Consider the following 25,907-nt stretch of genomic DNA (forward strand, 5'->3'; position numbering starts at 1 on the left):
AGCATTCCTACTCTTCAACCTGATACATAAAATACTGTGTTTACTTGAGGATTATCTCTCTGGTTACTCATGCGCTCCACACCACTATGTTCCTTTAGGGACATTTGGTTCCTTTTACTTCATTATAAACAAAAGGGCTGTACGGAGTTGCTGTTTCTTATGCATGTACCTTTTTACTAAAATAAAAACGCACTAAGGGTGTTTGGAAATTTTCACCCAAAACAAATTATGATGGGTTACTGCAGTTTCAATACTATAGAAATAGCTTACAAACACTTATTGGCTCAATTCCGTTCATAGTTAGTAGAACCAATGGCTGTTGGATTTGAGTCTTGTAGTTATTTGTTTCCAAATAAACATCTTTGTCTTGCAAGCTTTTTTGTAGAAAGCTTTATTTAATTGCGCCTTTTCTTTTTTCATTTAGTTCTCTGTGCGTTTACCAACTATGAAATAAATATACTTATCAGTTGTGGATCTTTATTAATCCATCATTGAGGGAATGGAAGTAACATTTTCATGGTTGTCTATTTACATCCTTGAAGCCCTTGAGAGGAAAAGCTTGTGTAATTAACATATTAATCCATGTTGTTATAAGGGAATTACTGTTCAAACTATTTATGCAGTGGCATGTCAAAGTTTTTCTTCAAACTTTTGGCAACCTGGAGCATTATTGTCATGTAAATTTGTGCTTATGAAGCACATTATTTGCCAAATTTCACTGTATATTGTTTCTTACACTTTGAATTTCACAGTTTAGAATATGTGAGATATGCTTGTCAATCTGTGGAAGTTTGTTTTGTATTTAATCATTTTAAGGGTTGAATGGACATAGTTCTGAGCTCAAAAAACTAGCCTAGCATGTTATTGTCAAGGTGGTTCCGTGCTTTCAATGAACGAAACAGATCAAGTTTCATTGAGGTCCTTTTCTTCATGGGTTGCACCTTATTAGTGGTACAAGGGTATTTTTATTCGACTTGTTTGTTAATGCCTATAATACATTTAAGGGCTAACTTACAGAATCAAAATTTCTATGCCAACTGCATATTAGGGGTCACTATGGCGTAGTCTTTTAATAATAAGCAATAGACACTTGTCCACTGTATGACTGTATCCCATGCTTTGAATCTCAACTTGTTTCTCGAAGAACAACACTATTATGGGCGAGATTTCCTTGAATTCCTTTCATGACATCTGCACGCTACCAACCAAAGGTAAAGAAATACTTTCTTATGCCTCTATTAGATATTTATGTTAAGGGCCTATTGAAGTTCTATAAATGCAGCACTGCTGAATTTCATTGTGCTTCTCTAGATCTTGTGAGCTATTTCTGAAGATGATACACTTGCTATTATCACTTCTTTCTCAGGTTGTTCGAACAAGTCTCATGCCTGGCATCTTGAAAACAGTGGGTCACAATAAAGATCATCCAAGGCCTATTAAGGTATTCTATACCAAGTTCTTAATTGTGGTACAATTCCATCATGCAATTGTGTTTCTCTTCTTAACTTAGTTCAGCTATTTAATTTCAATGGGTTGGTGACTTTGACTGTTCAGTTCTGTCTTTGATAGTTAATGTTTTTTCACCTTGGAATGTATGAGATTTACATGTATTAGACTCAGTTCATTGAAACTGTGGTAAGGACACCATTACAAAAGATCATTGCATGTGGAAAACACAATAAAACATGTGATGGGGTTTAATCTTCAGGCGTAGCTGTGATCTAACCACGTGTAGTTGTGATCTGCTCACACCCTCTTATGCTACAGAATCCACATATATATATATATATATATATATATATATATATATATGGAACCCATGCCAAGTGTGTCTAAAGAATTTTCAAAATTTGTGCATCCAAAACTGTCATCAAGCCGATGAAGTAGTTTTTCATGGGAATGCCATTTCCTTTTTAGTTCAGGAAATTGCAGAGTCCCCTTCAACAAATGGAGGACCCCCACTCTGCTGAAAATAACTTTCTGCCTGTTAGCAACTCCTGCACCTCAGCCTCACAAAAATAATATATTCCAGCTGGGCCTGAGAAGCTAAAGGCAGAGAGCCCCATGTGTGCTCTGAAAATGCCTCCCAAGTCTACTACCCCAGGGGTTTCCTTGTGAGGCACCATTAAATTTCTTATTGATGATAGGAGGCTGTTACCAACTCGAGGGTGTCTTTGCTGAGGGACACTGCTCCAGGTTATATTTCTCCACTGCACCTCCAAGTCCACTATCTGTAATCCCCAATATTCTTTCTTCCCTGAAACCCAGACCAAAATGAAGGGGTTGATTTTGTCCATAAGCTTTGAGTTGTATAAATATCCACCTTCAGAAATTCTTTGGTTTCTCTCCAGCCAAAGTGACCATAAGGTGCCCCGCTGTTAAAAGCCCTGTTTGGCAGTCATCGATTGTGAGAACCATTGGTGAAAGTGGGTGTGTCTACAGAGGCCAGGCAAGCCCAAGAGAGGTTGAAGGACCCCAGATGGCTGAGGCCAGTGTGCGGTGTAAGTGCATATGGGTGACAAGCTCCAACTGCTCCTTGCAGAGGATGCATCTATTAGGGATAGGTATCCCCCCTTTTGTTGGTCATCTACGGTAAGCTGTTTGTCAAGCACAGCCAAGTGCCCACTACACAAAAGAAAACATCCTATATGGGACCGGAATTCCCAAACTATTCTATGGTCAGGCTTTGTGGCGATAATGCAGTTTGGTTAGCACTTGGTAAGAAGACTTGAGAAGTCCCGCGTGCTATTGGGGATGCAAAGAATATTTATCATCTCTAGCTTCTGAGCAAACAAACTTGCTACAAGAAGCTGCGTAACAATGTTAACTGGTCTATTTCCGAGTCTCTTATGTTTCTTCTAAATAAGGTTTCAAAAAACGGCAGGCGGCCAGCCTAGTGCCTAGGCGGGCGTCCAGAACCTCAAGCACTCTGTAGTACAAATTCTTTAGATATATACATATATGTGCTGTCCAAACACACATAGATGTATATATTTGTGTTAATTATGTAATTTATCGCATTTGTATGTATTGTAACATCCTTTTTTCATTACAAACATATCACATGTTAAGAATAAACCTGTTCAAAATTTCAAAACTCAAATCACAAAAAATTTTAAAAAAATTTTAAAGTCTGGTCTATGTATTAGTAATAGTCTCCAATTCTCCATGTTCTGTAATAATATGGACTCCAACTCTCCAAGCTCCAATAGCACCCTAATAATTCCAATGAGAAAATAAAAATTTAGGATGCTTCTTCAAACCACAAAAATACTTTAATTCTCAGAAATAAATATAGCTAAGCGATTTAGGGCTTATGGAAGTGTTTTTTTTATTTTTAATTTTGGGGGATTGAAAATAACTCCCATAAAATCGATTTAGACTTTTTTGGGGGTCAAAATTACCCCTTTTGCCCTTTTGGGCATCTTTAAAAATTAAAAAAAGGCCCATGGCCATGGGCGACCGCTGAGAGCTAGGCGCTGGGCACCTGCCCAGGTACAGAGGTCTCTAGGGCGCCTAGGTGTGCAGCCTGGGGTCTCACCAGACAGGTCCTCCACATGGTCTGAGATGGCTGCATTTGAGTTAGTGGCAATCCGAGAACAGTTGGGGAAGCACCTTTCGAATACCTCCTCCCCAACCAAAGGTCAATCTAGAAATGAATTATGGTTCTATCACCTTGAACCCAATGCTGTTTGTGAATGTGCTAGATGTGCATGCATCCTTACAGACCCCTTGACTCTTAGATGAACTTGACTATTGGCAAATCACCCACAGCCACCTGAACCATATATGTCAGAGTTAAATGTTTCAAACTAGTTTTCTGCCATCACAAACCTCCATAGCGATTTTTCTAAGAGTGAGATTCATCTCATTCAGCTGTCTGAAACCTAGTCAATACTAGTAGGTTTATAAACATTATCCTATTCAACGAGGTAAAATTTATTACCTTTGATTCCACTCTGCATTATTTTTCATAGGAGCCTTTCGATTTTGTGTACGACAGGCACAAGCATCTTGAGCATCGACATATACTAGATAGAGTGATCGATCTTCAAGAGAGAGATGTAGTGTCTTCAATGAGGCTAGTCTTCGCTCAAAGCATTCAACTGGATCCCACTGTGCCTTTCATGGCCTGCACAAAGTGAAAGGCTTAAGTATTTTTTCGTTAAGACTTCTACACTACATCCCAGGGTGACTGCAAGATGTTGCAAATTACCACCACTTACCCAATATCTGATAAGGTAGTTCTCTCCGTGTTTACTCTTTAACTTTGAGGCATATTTGAAGCATATGAGGAATATTGCTAGTGACCTTGAGGCATGATGCATCTTAAATCTAGAAGAAGAAACCTGGAAGGTTCCACGAAAACCCAGAACAAAGATTACTTATCAATCAAGGAAATTTCTAGATAATTCTCTGGAGAAAGACCCAGAAATTTTCTGGGAAACTTCTCTCTAGAAAAATCTCTCTCATGAATAGAAACCTACCAACTCAATGGCCAGGACCTTGCCTGGCTGAGATTTATCAACCTTTGGGCTACCCAAATTAGCCCCAAAATACTCCGCAAAAGGGACCATTCCTGTGGATTAGAAGTTGAGCTTGGGTCTTACGTCGGAGTGAGAGATTCCTCTCTAAGTGGTGACTGATTGCCACTTGGGGTTGGGTGGTTTCCCCTTGTTCTTCCCTTCTTTTCTATCAAATACAATTGTATTTTGCTTCGTTTTGAAATAAAAGAGTAGTAGTTCAGTCCATTGTGTCCTCTCTTTAGTTTTGTGCTTTGGAATATATCAATTGATATTATAGCAAATGATTCTATGGTGGGGTGAGCAAGACGTGGTCAGGCAGCTATTAATGCAACTACTTTGGTGGAATTTACTGAGCTAAAAACTCTAGGGGAGGATGTGGTTCATGAAGTGCGTAGAAGTGGGAGGAGTTCCAACACCCCTGGTAGCCAAGAAGAACATGTTTTTGTTGATAGGAACCTATTTCCACGAACAATTGGTAGGTAGCAAAAGTTAGTACTAGAGAGGCTGAATAAGGCTATAGAAGGCAGTGACAAACTTTCGAGTTGATGTTGAAGATTTCTTAGGTAAACTCGATTTCGATTATGTCGTTGATTGGTGAATAGAGATATTCAAACATTTTTTGAATGGTGGGATCTACTAGCACCTAAGAAGGTAAAAGTCTGTCGCCACTAAACTTAAAAGGGCATGCTCTGATTTGGTGGAAAACTTTACAACATGACCGAGTTCATCTTGGAAAAGAAAATATGCATACACTAGTGAGAATGATGGAGAGACTAACTGTCTGTTTCCTTCCTTGTTACTCCAATCAATCCTATATATACAAGGTTCCATCATCTAAAGCAAAAGGTAGACTAAAGTGTGCAAGCCAAGTTTTAAGCTGAGCTAGGGTTCTGGAAAGTGATGAACAATTAGTCACTAGATGTGCTGGCTGAAACCTATGTTACAAGATGAGCTGACACTATTGCACCTATGGGATATGAATGAGTCTTGTCAAATGGCCTTAAGAGCTGAACAAAAACTCAAACTTTTCTTGTCGGTTGGAAAGAGGAAACCCTTCAAATGCTCCAAGGGTAAACTTAACACAGGTGCATAACAAAATTCTAGTTTCCCAGACCCTCAAGTATAATGGAACTAGGAGAATGCAAGTAGCTCAGGGCCTGTTTGATTGCTACAAGGTAAATGTTCCTCGAAAACTAGAAGTTCTTTTTTCTTGGGAACTGGTATGTTATCTTTTGGGATTGTATTGTAAGTTTGATAACCTGTCTGGAATGTTAAGTTCTGGGTACTTGTGTTTTATTGACCCTTAGAAGTTTCAACTGTTCATTCATTTTGTAGTGATATGAAGCCAATATGTTTTGTGTGAAGGAGATAATTAAGACACTAATAGTTGGGTACACATCTTTACCAATCCGCAGGAGAAATTCGTGCAAATGCTTCTAATTGTCCCAAAACATCATACCAAAGCGTTTAATTTTGGCACCAGAGTTTTGGTCATCCCGACGAAAAACTCAATTCATATGAACCTAAAAGAAAATGAGGAAAATGAGTTAGAAGCATCACATAATAAGCAAGGTAAGAATATGAAAACTCATAGTGATCAAGGACTCCAAAGCTCCATCTTTGTCATATATTCCATATCACACTCTCCAGTTTCAATGAATTCTTTGTTCTTGTAAACACCAAAAAAATAAAACAAAAGAAAAAAAAACCACCAGTTTAGTGAAAACCGAAATCTTACTTGTGGGTTATGGGCCCGCTGAGCTCTTGCCTGAAAACGACCCTTAACACCCCCGGCTTGCAGCCACCAAAGCCCGTTAGTCGATCCTACAAACGGCCTTTTTCTTTACTTATCTCTTTCCGGCCTAGTAGAATCTTATAAAGGCACACTCTAACAATGTTTTGGGAATATCAGTGAATAGGTTTAAGGACAGAGAGTAATATTAAGGCCTTTAAAAAACGGTTAAGCACACAAAGCAAAGTTGGAATCAACACACCACAACATATTTTTATTGGTATAAAACCATCTGATACAACATGACTCTACTCCCTATAAGCTTTGGGGGTTTTAACAAGCCATCAAGACTCAAACCGAAGTTTCTTACTCTATCTTACAATCCCCAGCCTCAGCTGCCCTGTTGCAACCGCTGGTTCTCCTTATATAGAGCTTTGTTTCTTACAACCCAAGCAACTTAGATTCATAGGTTCTATTGCTGATGCCTTAGATTTGTCAGTGCCGTCCTCCTTTAAGGTGCTTTTGATAACTTTTGAAGATGTTCTTGTCATGGCTTATTCTTACATCATGTTTTCAAGATTCACTAATCTAAAATCATTTAGGCTGTTGTAAAAGTCATAGCCAGATTCCTCTATTATGGGTAGTCGAGAATTTCTATCGAACTTTTCTCTCAAAATTCTTCAAATCTTTGGGCTTCCTTTGACTTGAGCAGCTTCAATAGTATTAAGATATGTCCAAAAGCTTTCAAGTCTTTTTTACCATTCTTGGGGCATTAGGAAAGACCATTCTTGGGGTATGATGACAATTACTCTTCCATGATGATGGATTTCCCATATATTTTTATGTGATAATATTATTTCATAGCCGTTTTTGAACCCTGTAGCTCTTCCTTCTGGGATATCTTTCTCTTGATAAGATAATCCCTTTGAGGCTGGAAGCGGAACTATTCTTTTTTCTTCTTGATTATAATGAAAGTTTGATGTGCCCCAATATAACTTGCCCTGATATATTTCTGGAATGGCATTATAACAAGTGATAAAGAGTGGACTTGATAATATTTTAAACAGGAAGCATCTACGCAATGCCTATGGGCGAAATGCTACAATGATTTCGCCCATAGGCCAATTGCCGTCCAAAAAAATTGGACGGCTTGCATTTTTGGATTGCCACGGACATGCTAGGTCTGTGGCGGTCCAAAAATTCACACGGAACCGTGTATGTTGCGGGTCCGTTCAATAAACCGCCAAGGAGATAGCAAGTCTGTGACGGACGCGAAACACTGTAGCATTTTGCCTATAAGTGTTTTTTAGGTTTTTTCTTTTAAACAAGATAGCATTCTTGGAATTCCATTTTTCTCTCTGTTGTCCACTTGGAAACCGAAACTAATCCTATTCTCATTAATAATTATTTTTCTTCATTTGTTTGGAGATGAATTCCTGGAAATTTGTTTTTCCAAATAATCATTTTTTCTTTGTAATACTTTTCTTTTTGAAAATACTTTAATTTTTCTTCAAGATGTTCTGTTTGTACTCTCTGACATATTTGTTTTGATATTTCTTCTGGCCATTGATTTTGATATGAACTTTCTTCTTTTTCAAATTTTGTTTGCGTTATCTATTAGCTCCTTTTCTTTGTTTTCTTTGGCTGTTCTTACTATTTGGGCTTGTGGTTATCTTTTTTATATTTTCTTCTATTGCTATCATCTTTTCTCCTCTTCTTCTTACCTCATATCCAAACAATGGTCTGTAAATATTTATTACTTCTTGGAAGATTTTTCCATAGAGGAAGGCTAATTCATCAGCTTTTATATGGTTTTTCTCATACCTGGAATGTTCTTCCTTTATAGTGTAAGCTTGTCTTCTTAGAGAATCATAGGTTTCCTCTTCACCTGCCCATCTCCAATTTCGTATTTCAGCCATCATTATAATTTCCTCCATTTCTCTTCTTTCGAGTCCTCTGATTCTATTTTGGAGTATACACTTTCATCTTCCGATATATCTCTTTCACTTATTGGTTCCAGGTTCTTTTCTTCCGCTTCATCAATCTTTCTAATAATCTTTTGTTTTTCTTTTTTATTTTTCTTTGGACAGTCAGTTGCTATATGTCCCATTTCGTTATTTAACCAGCATCTACATTGGGATTTTGGCTTTCCAGATGGGCGAGGCGATTTACCACATCTTTTTTTTTTTTGCAATATTTTTTCTTGGGTTATTCTTCTTCTTTTTATAGGTAGTATATTTTCTACAGCTTTTGGGAATTTCTTAATATTATTGAAGCTGCTCAAGTCAAAGGAAGCTCAAAGACCCAAAGAATTTTAAACGAAAAGTTCGATAGAAATTTTGCACTACCCATAATAGAAGAATCTGGAAATGACTTTTATGACAGCATTGATGATGTTGGTTTAGCAAATCTTGAAAATATGATGGAAGGATAAGCCACAACAGGAAGCATCTTCAAAAGTTATCTAAAGTATTTTTAAAAAAGAAGGGCGGCACTGACAAATTTAAAGGCATCAACAAAAGAAAATATAAGTTGTAAAGGTACATAAGTTGCTTGGGTTGTAAGCAACAAAACGCTATGTAAGGAGATTCAGTGGTTGTAAGAGGGCAGAGGCGGCACTGAGAAATTTAAAACTCGTTAAGTCTACAGGGAGTAAAGTCTTGTTGTCAGATGGTTTATCTATATCAATGAAAGTGTGTTAGTGGTGTGTTGATTCCAACTTTGCTTTGTGTGCTTAACCTTGAAAAAACGCCCTTACATTACTTTGTCTTGAAACCTATTCACTAATAATTCCAACAAGAGATATTAAAGCTACAAGAAAAATTACAATACATAGAAAACAAGAGAACTTATCCAGAATATTATGGAGAATATGAAGAAACAGTAGGAAAAAGAGAAGAACGGGAAACTTCTTATGAAGAAGTATATATTGACGTTATCCTTAGGTTTACTAAATAATCAGTTGAAGGGTCTATCTCCTTCAAACCTCACATATAAAGTAGTTGGTTTCAGCGATTTATCCCAATATTATGAAAATGACAGCAACTTTCAAGAGATCCTGAAGACTTGGCAGATTTCAAGGGGCTCATCTTGATTGCATCTTCCATGAAGGTGTTTATTTAAAGGAAGTCGCCTTTCTATATTTGAATAGTCCCTTGAAATCATTTGTGAACTGCATGGTGGTGGCTTAAGGGGACATTTTGGTCCAAACAAGGCCCAAGCTCTTGTAAAGAGAAGATACATTTGGCCTAAATAAAAATTGAATGATGGAAGGTTTGTCGAAAGATGCAGAATCTGTTAGTGCATGAAGGGATGTACACAAAATGTTGGTTTAGACACCCCACTACCCATCCCTATAGAACCTTGAGTGGACATCAGTTAAGACATTGTGGTGGGACTTCCGAGATAGAGGCAAGGGCTGGATGCTCATTTTTCTAAAATGGCCCACTTCTTACCGTGTAAAAATACATCAGATGCTACCCAGACTGCTATCCTCTTCTCTGCAGGGAAGTTGTGAGGCTTCATGGGGTGCCAAAACACATAACATCAGATCGAGACACAAGGTTTATGAGCCACTTTTGGAGTACATTATGGCGACTTGTGGGCACACAGTTGCACTTCAGCAGAGCCTATCACATACAATTTGATGGGTAGACAGAGATTGTCAATCGAACTTTAGGGTATCTTCTTAGAGGCGTGCAGCAGATTGACTAGGGTCATGGAATTTTGTGCTTACACAACCCGAGTTTGCCTATAAAAGTTGAAAGAACTGATCCACAGGGAAAGCGCACTTCAAATTGTATATGGGTGAAGACCATTCAAAACCCGGCTACACACGTAGTAGGAGCTCTAGTACAAAAAACTGGTGAGGGACATTTGTGAAGGTAGTAAGCCTATAAGAAATAGACCAACAACTTGGACACAGTAGTAGTGAAAGGAAAAGAGTGGGGGAAGAGAGAAATGGAGGGAGAGGAGAAGGGGAGGGAGAAGGAGCAATAGAGAGAGAGAGAAAGAAAGACTCCATAAAAGGCCGAAAAGGTGGCAAGTAGCATCATGGGGAAGGGGTGTGAGTCGTGGGCCCTTTGGCTGCACCATCCCTGGTCACCCTATCAGGGAGGTTATTGGTTGCTCTCGATGCATGGCAGACGACGACTTGGTTGTTCCTGCAAAGCATGTGAATATGTTCAAAAACATGAGCATGTATTTGAAAAAGGATATTTTTGAGGTCGGTGAAGTAGATTAAGGTATTTGAAAAAGCAAAAGACTCCATTGAATGGTATTCAAACACCAAAATTTTAACCAATGATATAGGGTGATTGAATGCTCTGATATGGGGTCGGCTCAGTAGGGACCAAATGAGTGCTTAATATGTGGGCTGCACTTAAAAATGCAATGTATTACGTGCTAATAATTGCATAGTTTTGGTTAATGCAATCGTGTAGTAAAAGATGCATATAATTAGTATCTGAAGAATTCAAGTTGGTATATGCCCTTGGTAAGCTTGTTTCCTTGTTGTTTGCAGGGCTCCTTGGTTTACTAGATTTCTAGAGATATTTAAGTAGCTTGACTTGAATATATCTCGTGCTTGCATATGTGTTTTGTATTGATATATTTGTCATTCTCATGACAAAATATTTGGTTCTCTTTTCCCTTGTGACAGATTTTTACCATCTAAGTTTATGTATTCTCATCCTTTTTGGCATGCTATTATTGATCACAGATATTTGAAGTAGGTGATGTTGTGTTCTTAGATGGTGAAAAAGATGTTGGTGCAGCTAATCGTCGCCAACTTGCTGCATTATACTGCAATGCTAATTCTGGGTTTGAGGTAGGGTTTCTTAAGTGGAATGGATTTGCATTTCTTTTATGTTCTCCAAAGAATATAAGTACACACAAAATCAGAACTGTTACATATTTCATTTGCAAGTTTTGTGTAAACATTTAGTAATGAATAAGAAAAATTTCATGTGTAAGTTTCTCATTATCCAAGGTTCCTTTTCCCTTCCTATCTGTCAGCATGTGATTTTTTTTAATTAACTGTAAGTTTAATGAATTATCTGAACTGACATTGATAGGCTGCTTTGGCTTTAGAATTCGATTTATTTATTATTGTAAATCCTGGATGCAGGAATATTAAATACTTTGGTATTGTTGGAGATGATATTGGGATTTCTGTTGGATGTGGGAGTAGAGATTTGATATGAAGAGTATTTCGTAACTTATTAGAATTCCATTTCCTGATATTTGTATGCATCACAGTTTTGTACAATTGTGGAATTGTGAGTATTAATTTTTTATAATATGTAAAACTTAATGAGCAGCCAGGATTTTTTGGAATGCTATGTTGTTTAGATATTAGAAAGTTTTCATGGACTCCATATGTTATAGTCAAAATGTAAAGCTTTCAGGAGCCTTTTGTTGATGGATGTGGTAAAAAAAAAGTAACCTGGTATTGTCCTGTGGGCTCTCATTTTTGAAAGACTTTTTTCACACAGTTACTGCTGTATAGGTTCCACTATTTAAGGAGCCTTTTGGTGATTGATGTGGTTATAGTTGAATGTAATTTGGTATTGTCCTGCAGTCTCTCATTTTTGACAGATTTTTTTCATGCAGTTACTGCTGTATAGGTTCCATTATTTATAGAAAACTCTTTTGTTTATGGATGCGGTTATAGTTGAATGTTACCTGGTATTGGGCTCTTATTTTTGACAGATTTTTTTCAGACAGTTACTTCTGTATTGGTTCCACTATTTTATATAAATGTGTAGAGAAATCTAGGGAGTGAATGGGAAACTCTTTCATTTGACTGTAGAGAAGATATGAAAACTTAGATGTTCCTAGAGAAGAAATGCGGCATGGAAGAAGTTCACATTGGTATGCAAAAATTGTTGTAATGATGTAGAGTTAGTTAAAACTTCCCTTTTGGGTTGGTTTACATGGTCAAATAATCTCTCTGCAGTTGACCCTATTGGATGTAAGATTCAAATATTGATGCTGAATAATGAATTCTTTACCTTAGTAAGCACAGGAAGTTGGTTTCTAAGCTAAAGATTTCATTTGTGGTCTCACTATTCCATTGCATTCTGCCATGCAGCTTAGCAGGAAAAAAGTCTTTTTCCATGCATTTAAAGATTTGTTTTTTTTTTTGTTAGGATCAGATTTATTTTCTATTCCTCTTTCCTTCACCTGCTTATAGTGCTGTGCCATAACAAAGCAAAAATATTATTTTAGAAGGCTTTGTTATGCTTGTGTGTTATAACTGGAAATTTTCTCCATAGAAACTGCTTCTGATATATGAGTTGGTTACTGATTTCTTCATTTCCAAAGTTGCACTATTTCCTTTATGGTTATGATATGCTTTCCTTTGGTTCATATATCATCGTGTTCTTAACCAGCATCACCTTCATTTGAGATGTATGTAGCCTGAAGTTTGTATTTCTACAATTTCAGGTTATCCATGGTTTGGTGGATAGGATAATGGAAGTACTAGGGATACCTTTTGTTCCAGTTGGAGATGATACGGGATATTACATCAAACCTTCTCATGTATTTATCGTTATAGTTGATCAAATTATCAAATTTTTCTGAAATTTGTGATAATTCTGGTCAATTTTTAGCTAATTTTAATATATTGTACTTATCTCTTTTGAAGGAGCCAGAGTTTTTTCCAGGGAGACAAGCTGTAATCCTTTATAGAGGAAAGCAAATTGGCCGCTTTGGTATTGTACATCCAGAGGTGCGACAACTAGTCTTTGTGATGAATCATCACAGCTGAATATGTTTTCAGCACAAAATTAAAATATTCAAAATTTAGTTTCATAGTGAGGTCTATTACCTCAGTGTGAACCATGTTTTCTCTACTCTTGCTTAAACTAGGTCTAGCTTGCAGATCTTGTTTTTGCCAGGTCTAATTTGTAAACTTGCATTTTATTGGTGTGTTTGTTTCTTTTACTCTCTAGCTGTTTATTGGGTGTGAAAAAAAGGTGGTTATTGTTTGTGCTTTCTATTTCTAGGTTTTGGCCAACTTTGACATCCCAGACCCATGTTCTCTGGTCGAGCTTAACATCGAGGCATTACTGTGAACATTCCATACATTGGTAGCCCTTAAATGTAAGCATTTCATGTCCTTTTGCTGCTGCTTTTACTTCTCGTCTCTCCTTTGCTTTTTGGATTCATCAAAGTCATTTCATATTGACACATTTAGAGTGGCTTTTTGTAGTTTTCCCTTGTGGCCGCAGGTTTTGTGGCTTGCGTGAGATGGGGATACTATAGTTGCAATTCATGAGAAAGTAAATTTCACAAGACAGACCAAGGCTGAATATCAAGCCCATGGTTTTTTAGCAGGAAATGATGGTTAAGATGCACCATGTGCAATGTAATTCTTAATATTTACTTGAAAATTTGGATTTAATAGATTATTGAGTTGCTCTCTTATAGTTCTCGGATACTGGCCTGAACCATGGAGTGGTTCAGTTTTGTTGATGTTGGCGATTTTGTCATTTTTCCAAGAACCTAATGTAAGTTGATTTAAATATCATGAAAAATGTTTTTTTTTTTTTTTTTTGGTGAAGTGATAGTTCCTGATGATGAGTGTTGTGCTTTTTTATTATTTACTTTTTGTTTAAGGAGTTCCTAATGATGAATATTGGTCCATGAAGTTGCATATCCTTTGTCCATCATTAGTGTATGATGTAGGGTTTCCTGAAAAAAGAATAAAGAAACGAGCATTTTATGGGCCACTGCAAATTAGAAGCATGTTTTGTAACAAAAAGGAAACTCCTACAGAGCTTGCATTGGAACAACTAAACTAGGAAAAAAAGCCCTCACTTGCCTACCTGAAGTTGAGGAATTCTTTTCGATTTCACAAATTTGTAATATTATTTAAGGAAATTCATTATGAATAATGTTCACGGTTGCCCATCTACAACTTTTCTAGCTCGAGATCAATGTGTTTCTTCATGGGTATTTTGAAATTAAATTAAGTGATACAGGCAAACGACTAAATTGTTGGGAAAATTATAGATGCCCTCTGATTTTGTACTGTGTGGGCATCCTCTGCCAACAATTTTGATACCACGTTACTAATCCGAATGTTTTTTTTTTTTTTGGAAAATTACAAAAACCTTTTTAAGCATATATTATTCACTCCATTTACCCTCACCCAAAATTTTCTTCACACTTTTTCTTTCCACAAGCTTTCCTGGCAAAAACCCCCTCAAAGCAAACGGTTGTAATTTTTGGGACAGGAATGTCATTATCGTATATGTAAAAATTCAATTGGCAGTCCCAAATTGCCTATTGCTAGAACGAAGAACAACGTTGGACCGTTATGAAATGACCGTCGGATTGCAATAGCCACTGTTGGAGCGCATTGCCACACCATTGGGGCGATGTGCTCCAAAGTGTATTGCCAGAGTGCATGTAGATATCGTCGAAGTGCAAAATGTATCGCCGGAGCGACGTACTAAACCATCAGATCGAAGTGGCTTACTGTCAGAGGGGCTAATCTGACTGTTGGAGCAGTCTGGCTCCAAGAGCTTGTGTGCCGAAGGGGTTGAATTGATTGTCGGAGCGCTTTGGCTCCAAAAGTTTGTGTGCCGGAGCATGTTTTTATAGTGTCGGAGTGCGTGGGAAAAGCTTCGGGTGTGTAGAGAAGGGGTATGAAGACAAAATGATGTTTTGGACCTTTTTGTACTTTTTTTAGGTTTGCGGGGTTTTTGTGAAGATAATTTGCAGAAGGGAAAAAATGAGAGAGAAAAGTGATAAGTTGAGTGAATAATATATTCTCGGGAGGTTTTTGTAATTCCCTTAGAAAAAGAAGTTTATTTTTTTTAACTAGAATACCCCCAGTTTTAACCTATATATTCAAAACATGATGCCCAATTTGTGTTGGTTTGGCACAAAATGTGTAGGACCAGTTACAGAGTTGGTCTGATATAAAATGTGTTGGCTCTGTACAAGTTGTGCCGATTCATCACATTTTGTGTTGGACTGGTTTAGATAAAGTGGCAAATGTAGCTAAAACGAGGGAATTTTGTTAAAAAAAAGTCGACTTTCGTACTTGAGGGTGGTTGCCAAAAAAAAAAAGGGATCTATAATGGTATCAAAAGTGTATGGTTCCAAAAAGTCTTGGGCATGAGAATATGAAATTGTCCACCAAGAAACACTCAACTCACACATAATTATTACATTTTCAAATTTTAATGTTTTTTTAGACCCATACTCGGATTTGGGTTGGGTCCAGGTCCATTGCCACCCAACCTTGCCCTATGTCAGTTAGACTGAAACTAAGATGAGAGAGTATAGGATTCTCTCTCCTTATCCATTGTTGCTTGAAAATGACATTCAGAGAGAATTGTTTCTTCATTGCTCTGTAGACCAAAATTGAGATAAAAAAAAAAAGTTTGTTTTGGGTAATTCAGCAGGGAAGATAGGTCCTACCCGTTGTGGTGATTAGAGTGTGAGGTGCTATCACCACGACCTTAACCTGTTACCAAAAAAAAAATAATAAGTGAAATTATATGGCATATGAGAATTTATGCCCCTATAAATCTTTTCACCCTTCTGAACATCGAATTTAATTTGGGAAAGGTTTTTACGTCTTCGAAATGGTTGATATCCAAAAGTAACCGGCATGAGGAAATCCCTTAGATATGGTTAAGGCTTGAAATCAATTGAAAATTAGTATTTGGTATTAGACTCCTAGCATATACAGGAAATGAATGCAAGGATTATGTGCCCAAGCTGGGTCATTTTTGGAGAAATATGGATTTCCTCTTGAGCGAGAAGCAGGTGCCTTCAGTGCAGAGAGGCAAGGCCTCTGGAAAGAGAGAAAGTGAGAAGTGCGCTTCCTAGAGAGAGACCGAATGATGGTGCCTCCGGCAAAGATAGAGAATAATTTTTATGGAGAAGCGGTACCTATGAAAATTTTGGACAGTAACTTTTTTAGTGGGAAAAATTATCAGTTGTTATTAATCTTTTTTTGGACAGTGATTTGGCTGTTGAATAGAGATGTTTGATTGACGGTTGATGTCGGGTAGGAGAGTTGGTCTGAAAGAATTATTCAATTGGGTTTTGTTGAGAGTTAGAAAGATAGTTTTGTATTCCAAAATTGATGGCATAATTGTCGATAAATTTTAGTTTGCCATGCTTGTGGACGATGGCTCTTTAAGGTGAACCACATTAATTTCTGCGTTCTTGTTGTATGCTTTATTTCTCATGGTCATACTAGATTTACACTAATTTCTTTTTAGCCCATTAAGTTTAAAATCTTGGTGGGGATAATAATATTTAAAATTATTTTTTCTACATCTATACAGAGCGATTGGTTTAGTACATGGCTTAGGTTTGAGCATTTAATCAGAAAAAAAAAAAAAAAGAAAGGAAGGTGCATAGTGAAATATGCGTTGGTTTTGTTTGATAATGGCCAGCGCAAACTTTTTTAGTAGGAACAAGTATAAGGAAATGTGGGAAATAGCGTCAGAAAAAATAAATATTATCCTTCTTGTTTTTGTGCAAGCAGCAGCGTTCTCTCAAGACTATATTTGCCACCTTTTAATCAGAGCCTATAATCAGAGCTTATAAATTGGGCAAAGTCATCCTCACGATACAGGACAAACAAAAGGTTTCTAAATTTGTTAGAAAGAGAATGGAAGTTTGAGTTAGAGAGAGTGATAGATACTCGGGTAGAGAGATAGAGAGAGAATGGGAGAGTGAGAAAGAGAATAAGGATCCAATTGGATTAGCCTCATCAACGGTTGTAACAGTTACAACAGTCGGCTCGGCTAACAGTCACTTGATTACGACGACTATTATCACAGCCGTTGGATGTGCAAAGTGTGCCATCAAATGCCCTTGCATGTGCATGATACACTTCGCCCGTGCCAAACACTTTCATGCTTTGCATTAACACCCACACTCTCACCTTTGTTCTAGGAGAAAAAGGCATGGGAGCGCTCCTACATAAATACGACTTAATCCTCTTTCAAATGTTTAATGTGAGACTAAAACACACTACTTTCTCAAACAACATTATTAAAAATTAGGAGGCAAAACAGATGCTATCATTATGACATTCAATAGCGTAGGCATGATGAATAAGCCGTTTTTGATGCCAAGGTGGAGATTTCTGGCTTAACATCACTTGCATAAACGAATCTTTTATTAAAAGGGATCGACAAATCCCTTATTAAAAGGGATTGAAATTATTAATGTTTAAAATCCATTTAAGTTTTTTATTTGGTGTGGGTTTCCTAATATATTTAAGAATGAGAAAAACGAGTATGTGCACCCTAGTTGAGTGATCTTGTGGAAAAATGAACCTTCTTTGGAGAGAGAGGCAAGGGCCTCTTGCATGGAGAGGCAATGCCACCAGAAAGATAGAAGTGGGAGAGAAACGGTAATGGCGGTACCCCCCACAGATAGAGAGGATGATTTGTTATAGCAAAGTGGTTCCCACACAGATTTTGGGTGATATTCCTTTTATCAAGAGAAAGACATGGTTATTCTCGAGGTTCTCACCCCAGAAAATGATTCGGCTATAAGAATAGAGATGTGTGATCAGCGGGTGATATCAGTAAGGTAATTAGTCTTAAAGGATTGTTCCACTAGATTTGTCCAATGTTAAAAAGATAACTTTGTATCCTATTACATGATCTTATTTTGTATCACCTCTCGTCCATATTTTAAGTCATATTATATCAAAATTTTATTTTTTGAGTCATTTTCCTTTTATTTTACATCAATTTGAAAGGGAACGACGCAAACTACAAAAAAAACTAGTGTAATTAGACTGTTAGAAAGTCCAACTTCCATAATTCGTGAAACATGTGTTTGGGCAATTCAGAAATCTAACTTTCCAACAACTTAAGCCACAAAAGAGGGATGTATTGGGTGCAATTCAAAAGTTGGACTTCCACATGCATTATTACATTTTTTTTTTTTTTTTGGAAATTATCATATACCCTCAGAAACTTGGATACTTATAAAGAATTCTCCTAATATTTTCGTTCAATAAAAATTTACATACTTTTATATCCTTTTTCTCATTTTTTTTCTCCTCCTATTCTTTTTCATTTAAGAAGAAATTACTTGAAATTTCATTTACCCTATATCCTTTTTCTCACCTTCTTCCAAAATATAACATTGTTAATATGATTCGATGGATGTTGTAAGACTCGTGGATCCCTCAATTTTCCCCTCTCATGTTTTTTCTTATATATTTTCCTCGACATAAATCACACTTGGTAATAGAAGAGTAACAAAACCCATCTTTCAATACTGGAAGGAGTGTATATGTGTATAAGGTTAATTATAGAAAGTGTAAATTCAGTGTATATGAGAAAGATAGGTGCACTATCGTGTAATTTTATTGTAACTGTGCGTATCATAGAGGTGTGTTTGATTTATCTGTAATTTTATGGTAACTGTAGTAGAGTATTATCTATACTAGACAAGCTTGGATATTCATGTTGATTATTTGACATAGAGAGTCTCTTCATAAAAATGTGAGACTCTTCACATAGCATAAGAGCAAGTTTCATTTTGACCTTGCTATTGGAGTATATCCACATCTCACTATGTGTTATGTCAAGCAATTTTCATCAGTTATGTCAAGCAATTTTGCTCTTCGATTCTACGTTTTCTATTGGAGTTTACCACATCCCTCTGCCTGTTATGTCGAGCAATTTTCAGTGGTATTGGATGCTCATGGATTCTACGTTTTGAGTGCCCGTCGTACCACGTGGTTGGTGTACTAGACTGATCGATACTCTACTTTTCGGATCTCGCACCTGCTCCCGGCCCGGTTTGGTACCCAGCTCTTAGTGGCTTGGCTCTATGTCCGGTCGTGGGTGGTGAGTTTACGTTAGCTTCATATTGTCCAATAACTTAGCCTAATATTATTTGGATGGTTCAATGATCGAAATTGAGAAGTAGCATTATTAATGCCAATTACTAACCATTGTTAAAGGCCGATACCCAATTTATTAATGTTTCTTTCATTGACAGACAAAAATTAAACAATTCATAAAAGATCAGCTGGAAATAAACCACCAAGCTAAGATTTCAAATATGAGCACTCGATAAAACCAAGCAAACAACAAACCAAACGAATTGAGATTCACATCATGAGAGCATTCATTTTCATCCCATAAGTCACCTGTGAAAACAAAAGAATGATAAATTGACAAAGTTAATATGCAAAAGCCAAGCAATATGTAGTGAATTTAAATAACATAAAAAAAAATTAGTGGTAAACAAAGAAGAGAAAGATGGGGCAAGAGCAAGATAACCTAAAAAATACTTACCATCACCCAGAAAGAAAAGAAAAGAGACTAATAGAAAAATGAAATTATGATTTAACAAGATGAATTTATTGACAAAGATAAATCCTCGCATTAATAGAGGCTTAGAGTAAAGCTTTACTTACTCGAGATATATCTATCTGCCCCAAGATTTCCTTTCCCATTGGTTTCTCGTTTTTCCATCTACCTCTCACTTTCCTTTCGGCTTATTTTCTTTTTCATTCTCGTTTACTGTTCATGTACATCTGTTTTAATGAAATGAATTTATGTTAATACCGAAAAAAGTATAAATGAAATTAATTTCTGTTAACACTAAAAAAAAAGTATTAAGGTTAGAGAAAAACTTTGACTCTTGAGTACATGTTTCGATAAAAATAATGGATTTAACCAATAAGTTAGAAGGTAATATGAAATTTAAGGCATCTATCTATATTATAATGCTTTTGCATTGAAAGTATACTACTCTGAATATAAAATATAAAATAATTAAATTAAATTTAAATTAATTAAATTTTAAAATAAAAAGCTAGAAAACAAAACTCAATATTTAATAGATTTATGAAATGTCAAATTAATCTTCTAGTAAATTCCTATTTAAGATCATAAAAAATTAAAATACTAAGTATTTAAATTATGAATTTTTAAATCTAAAAAATATCACTACAAACTCATGTGAAAGCAAGAGTTCAGATCAAATTATCATTATTATTTATTCTATTTACTATACACCATGGCTAATTTTAAATTTGCTTAGAAAATAGGAAAAACAACCTTAAAAAAAAAAAAATCTAAAAATGGCATAACAAATTCACAATAAAAAATACATACCATAGCTGCAGTAATACATTAATAAAAAAATCATATCCCTTCATTCTCCTTCAATACCGCATATACCCACCAAGGCTTCTAGTTTACTACCCATATATCTCGTGACTCTTTTGGCATTTTTAATTTGATCAACTGCATTAGCCAAAATTTATGTGGATAGAGACCCTGCTTGAAAGGATTCTAACGAATGTAAAAAGAGCAATTATCACAATAAAAGCATTTTATTCCAAAACCTTATCATGTTATTATGTTGAAGGCATGTGCTTTTGAGCAAGGAGTTAAAGGCATGCAAAGGAGTAGTCAGTTAGGGGAGTATGTAATATGGTATGTTGGACCACACCAAACATTTGTTTTACACCCCAAACACCAAGTTGAAATATTTTTTAAAAACCTTTTCGAACTGTCACTAATACGTTGGATACACATATATACACACACAAACACACACACATATAAACTACCATTAGGTTGGCAATGGAATCCTATAGTCATCTCAGTTAGCTTCTCAATTGTTAGATTTGGGTCAGGTGGTCAAGAATGCATATCAGTTAATTCAATATCAATTTTTTTTACGCATTGATTTGACTTCAAATTTGGGGGTTATATTTCTCACCTTTTCTCGGATGTATATGGCCTTTCAAAGCCTCAACATATTGTACTCATAGTTGTTTATGGTACCATGTGGGGGCGGGGACCCAAAATGGGCCCAATTTTGGGTGACTCACCTAGCCTATGCATTTTGACACCCCGGATTCATCAAAACACAAAATCAGAAAAAATCTATGCCTACGGGGATTTGGCTCAAGGCCCACATAAGTACTAGTGAGAATTTGGGGTTATCCCATGGTATAGGTCGAAGATATCGCCATGGCTTGGCCAAAGGGTAGAGGAACCTTGGCATGGGGAGACCAGCATGTGAAGACGAGGGCTAAAGCCTGACCACATGTGCATATAAACTAAATACCAAACAAGAACACTCAACACAAATATCGCCCAAGTGGCCAGATGTATCTAATATTCAACCACGTGGGGTCCACATGGTTTTGACATCATCATTGACACAATCAAGGTTTTAAAATTCAGCCCCTCAGATCGGAATCATCCGATCCAAATCGAAAATCGTGAACACTGTTCTGATTCTCTCAATATATTGAGATTCGATCGAGTCCATCCTAAACCGACAGTCCTATCAGAAATCGGCTGACTCTGTTAGTTTAGAACCAGCCGTTTTGGAGGATCCCGTTTGAGAAAATTTGAAATGTATTTTTTGAATTTCATTCTCAAGGGCACTTTTGAAATATTCTTCAAAAGTTTGAGAAGCTTTGACAAATGTATTTTTTAAATTTCAGAAATATTTTTTCAAAATAAAAGGCCACCTCTCAATAATGGGCGTCACCTTAACGTGGCACACCACACCATCAGGTAATACCTTCATTGAACTTTCGATGTGGGACAAATAGTCCCATTTCTTCTCATTTCCTTGCGAAAAAAATAGTCACAAAGTGCAATACCTTCAATAAATTTTCATCCGAAGTAGGACTATTTGTCCCACATCTCAATTACTTTGGCGCCCCTCTCAATTACTTTGGCGTCTCCCTCTCTCTCCTTCGCACCCCTATTGGTCTCTATGTATACCTCTCGTAAAAACTTCCTTGAGGTTCCTATTTACTTGGACGACAATAACATCCATTATTTTGAAGGCTAATTATTTTTATTTTTTTTGGGGGGATGCAAATAAAATATTACTTTCTAATTAGTGACACAGTTGCCTCAAAAATAACAATATTCTATTATTTGATTATTTTTTAATGTTAAATTATGAAAAACCTTCAATACAAGCTAGAATTTAAAAGTTTGAAACCTAACCATCATTACTTAAAAAATACATTTGCAAACTTATCATTTATATTTGTAGTTCATGTTTGAAAGAGATTTAAAACTTCCTCAAATTTTCATTTGATTATCTAGAGGATGTGGTTTGTATAAGGCTGAGGTTCTAAACAATGAAAATAAAAAGCACCTTCAAATAGTATTGACAGATGTTTAAGTACTAAAATATTTTGTAATGGCCGTAAAAACTCCATTTTAGGATGAATGTAAGAAGGCCTACTTAAAATTCCAAAAATGCTCAAATATTTGTTGTTAAAATTCAAAATTAACCATATGCCGATCCACCGATCCGATACGGGTTATGAAGTGGTCGATCTAAGTCATTGATCTGTTTTTTTTTAAAAACAACCTTGACATAGAGCAGCCCATTAGTTTTGCCCGTGTTTGGTTGTACACTTATCGTGAATAAGTGTGTATGATGTTTAAAAGGTAAGGGGGACCACTTTACACGTGTGAAAAATGTATTTTTTCTGGAAGGGGCATTGGTTGATATTTATCTAAAGAAAATGCTTCTATCTGGCTGCAGCCCTATCGCAATAAATAAGGCCACATCCTTCAACTCTATCTATTTGTTTTGGACGGTGCAGATATTCCTCATTCTAAATAAGAGTGACCAGGCACCTTTGGTTTTCTTACCCGTACCCTTCTCATCTACAAGACTCTCTCTTTTACATGCTATTTGAGAGGGAGTTTCCCTCGTTTTTTCCCAGGAAACCCAAAACACCTTCATAAGAAATTCTCCGAAAATGATCAAAGATATTGATATAAAATTGATTAATAAAACTCATTATATCTTTATGATTTATTAATAGTAGAAAAAAAATAAATTTTAAGTTAGAGCAAAATGATTTTTTAATATTTGTAGAGTTATACAATATCGTTTTAATGATGAATGGAAAAAATAAATTTCTTAAAATTAGGGGATTTTATAAATCTCTTTTTTATTTTATATGTTTTTTTACAAAGAACATGCAGAGCTTTCCGTAGTTGATCGTGTCCACTTGTCCTTTCTTCTAATTCCTCTGCTCCTTCATTTACAAATTTCTACAATAACATACTCCTTTCATTTCTGACAGTGAATTTAGATAACCTACCAAATACTGTCATCATCAAGAAAAAAAGAAGAAGAGAGAAGCAAAAACATCAGATAAATAGATGAAAAAAATTATGATTTAACAAGATGAATTTATTACAAAAATAAATATATTTGAAAAAAAAACTCGCATCTATCTAATCCTATTTCTTTCTCCATTTAACCTTTCCTTTCGGCCAATTTTTTTTTTTCCATTCCTTTCAATTGTTTACTGTTCATTGCAATTCTATGTTATGAAATGAATTTACGTTAACATTAAAAAAACTATGAGTTTAGAGAAAAACTTTGACTCTGGAATGCACGTTTAGAAAAAAATAATGGATTTAACTAATAAGTTTGAAGGTACTGTGAGATTTAAGTCCTCTATCTATGTTATAATGCTTTTGCATTGCAAGTATACTACTCTAATGGACTTGCATTGAATGTATATTAATTACATCAAGCATAAAAAATATAAAATTAATTAAAGTTTAAAATAAAAAGGCAGAGAACAAAACTCAATATATAATTGATTTATGAAATCTCAAATATATATTTTAGTAAGTCCTATTTAAGATCATAAAAAATTTAAATACTAAGTATTTAAATTAAGAAAATATGAATTTTTAAATCTAAAAGATATCACTACAAACTCATGTGAATGTAAGAGTTTAAATCAAATTATCATTATTATTTATTTCTTTTTACTATAAACGATCGCCAATTTTAAATTTACTTAAGAAATAGGACAAACAACACTAAAAACATACGTAGAATTGTCACAACAAATTCACAATAGAAAATACATAACATAACTACAGTAATATATTAATAAAAAATCATACCTCTTCAGTCTCCTCCAATACCATATATACTCACCAAGACTTCTAATTTACTACCTATATATCTTATAACTCTTTTGGTATTTTTAATTTGATCTACTACATTAGCCAAAATTTATGTGGATAGAGATGCTTGAACCCTATATATCTTATAACTCTTTTGGTATTTTTAATTTGATCTACTACATTAGCCAAAATTTATGTGGATAGAGATGCTTGAAAGGGTTCTAAGGAATGTAAAAAGAGCAAACCAATAATGGCTTATCACAATAGAAGCATTTTATTCCAAAGTCTTATCATATTGAAGGCATGTGATTTTGAGTAAGGAGTTTTTTTTATTTTCTTTTATATAAGTGTTATGAACTTTTATTAAAACAATGCTTCAAGAGCATGAAATTACAAAGATTGGATTAAATCGTTGGAAACTTGCAAAAAAGAAAGAGAAACACTAAGTTTAGCTATCCCATCGGTAGCATCATTTGTTGCGTGCATGGTGTGACCGAAGCTTATCCTCAAATTAGGTCAGGCACATAGGTTTTGAATTTTTAATCAAAGAGTAGATAGGGATCAGGGGATTCTTTGCTCTTTTCTACACCAATTGATAACATTCAGGGAATCCCCTTCACCGATTCAAAATTGTTGCAAAGAAGCCCACCAACAACTGTTAGCCCTGGATTTCCAAATGAGCTGCCATCAAAATTAAATTTGAGGCAAGCTTCTAGAAGTGCAATCCAAGTTCTAAGGGGGTGACTAGAGTGAGAAGAGGAATGAGCCAAAAATTTCAGATTGATATAAATATCAGTTCGAAGAGCACCCCGTCCTTCAGGCGTGGAGGAAAACCAGTTCCAAAGATATTGTAAAATGAGATCTTTTACCCTTATAATACTCAGAGACACCCCATCAATGGTTCTCCTGTTACGGTCTAACCAAATTTACCATAAAATTGTACTTCTGAAAATTTTCCAAATCACAACTCTTTTCTTTGGTATTCCAATGGCAGAAATATGGTTAATAATGTTGATGAGATTCAAATGTATCATGAGGAAAAAAACCCAATAAAGAGAAAGCCTAGAGCCTTAAGCTAGAGGCAAAAGGACATCGAATGAAAAGATGAGAGTAGGATTCTTCATCATTTTTGCACATCAACCAAATGTTTGGAAGAATTTTACCCCTCTTTTGTAGATTTATTGTTAACCATTTCCTTTGACAATCGACCCATATGAAGGCTTGGATTTTAACTTGAATTGGTCATTTCCAAATAGAACCCAGAGAGATATCAACAATATGGACCTGATCCATAAAAAGGAGAGCCTATACACTTATTTGACATAAGAAAGTTTGTCAGTTTTTTATTCCTATATGACCAAGTCTTCAGCATTAGAAGAGATGTAAACTTGTTCAAGTTGTTGGAGAAGATTATGAAGCTGCGAAGTAACCATGTCTGGTAGTTTATTGTAGCGGCATCCGATGTTCCAGACCATACAATTAGACAAATCAACTTTGAAAGATTTGCATCAGGTGGATCAACTCTGGCAAAGAGATCAGGATAAGTAGAAGAGAGAGATACATCACCAAGCCATTTGTTTAACCAAAAGAGAGTGTTTTCTCTATTGCCTATTAGTCATCTGATGTTGCTGAAAACAATATTTCTGCAACTATAAATATCATTCCAAATCTATGAGGTGAATTTGCCTCCTCTACCCTTTTCAATCA

General features: G+C 35.7%; 1 protein-coding gene and 2 long non-coding RNA genes across 10 annotated transcripts in view; 1 reads left to right on the forward strand and 2 right to left on the reverse strand.

Annotated features, from left to right (window-relative positions):
• LOC18443681 (tRNA synthetase beta subunit family protein) overlaps nucleotides 1-13,815 on the forward strand; it is a 51,556-nt gene extending 37,741 nt beyond the window's left edge. For 2 of the 8 annotated variants that reach the window (XR_016055921.1, XR_016055924.1), the window contains 7 exons: nucleotides 1,367-1,441; nucleotides 10,979-11,086; nucleotides 11,387-11,504; nucleotides 12,709-12,804; nucleotides 12,911-12,994; nucleotides 13,272-13,368; nucleotides 13,478-13,815. Coding sequence is in view for 2 of the 8 variants with exons in the window: in XM_006853863.4 (XP_006853925.1) it covers nucleotides 1,367-1,441; nucleotides 10,979-11,086; nucleotides 12,709-12,804; nucleotides 12,911-12,994; nucleotides 13,272-13,340 (432 nt within the window). In the remaining 6 variants the exon portion in view is untranslated. Of the gene's footprint in view, nucleotides 1-1,048; nucleotides 1,212-1,366; nucleotides 1,442-10,978; nucleotides 11,087-11,231; nucleotides 11,298-11,386; nucleotides 11,505-12,708; nucleotides 12,805-12,910; nucleotides 12,995-13,271; nucleotides 13,369-13,477 lie in introns of those variants that run through there. The other 6 variants (XR_002282514.2, XR_016055922.1, XM_006853863.4 and 3 more) reach the window with 4 other exon arrangements.
• Nucleotides 3,745-4,023, reverse strand: LOC148781943 (uncharacterized). Its single transcript, XR_016055925.1, has 2 exons — nucleotides 3,947-4,023; nucleotides 3,745-3,778 (listed from the first exon to the last, which is right to left on the reverse strand). It is a non-coding gene; the product is annotated as an uncharacterized LOC148781943 (long non-coding RNA).
• Nucleotides 13,816-19,174: 5,359 nt separating the features above from the next.
• LOC148781944 (uncharacterized) lies at nucleotides 19,175-21,130 on the reverse strand. Its single transcript, XR_016055928.1, has 3 exons — nucleotides 20,391-21,130; nucleotides 19,688-19,807; nucleotides 19,175-19,417 (listed from the first exon to the last, which is right to left on the reverse strand). It is a non-coding gene; the product is annotated as an uncharacterized LOC148781944 (long non-coding RNA).
• Between the last annotated feature and the right edge of the window lie 4,777 nt (nucleotides 21,131-25,907).

This window comes from Amborella trichopoda, chromosome 5 (genome assembly GCF_054954075.1).
Source record: "Amborella trichopoda isolate Santa Cruz 75 chromosome 5, AtrichopodaSantaCruz75HAP2 v2.0, whole genome shotgun sequence".
Classification (NCBI taxonomy): domain Eukaryota; kingdom Viridiplantae; phylum Streptophyta; class Magnoliopsida; order Amborellales; family Amborellaceae; genus Amborella; species Amborella trichopoda.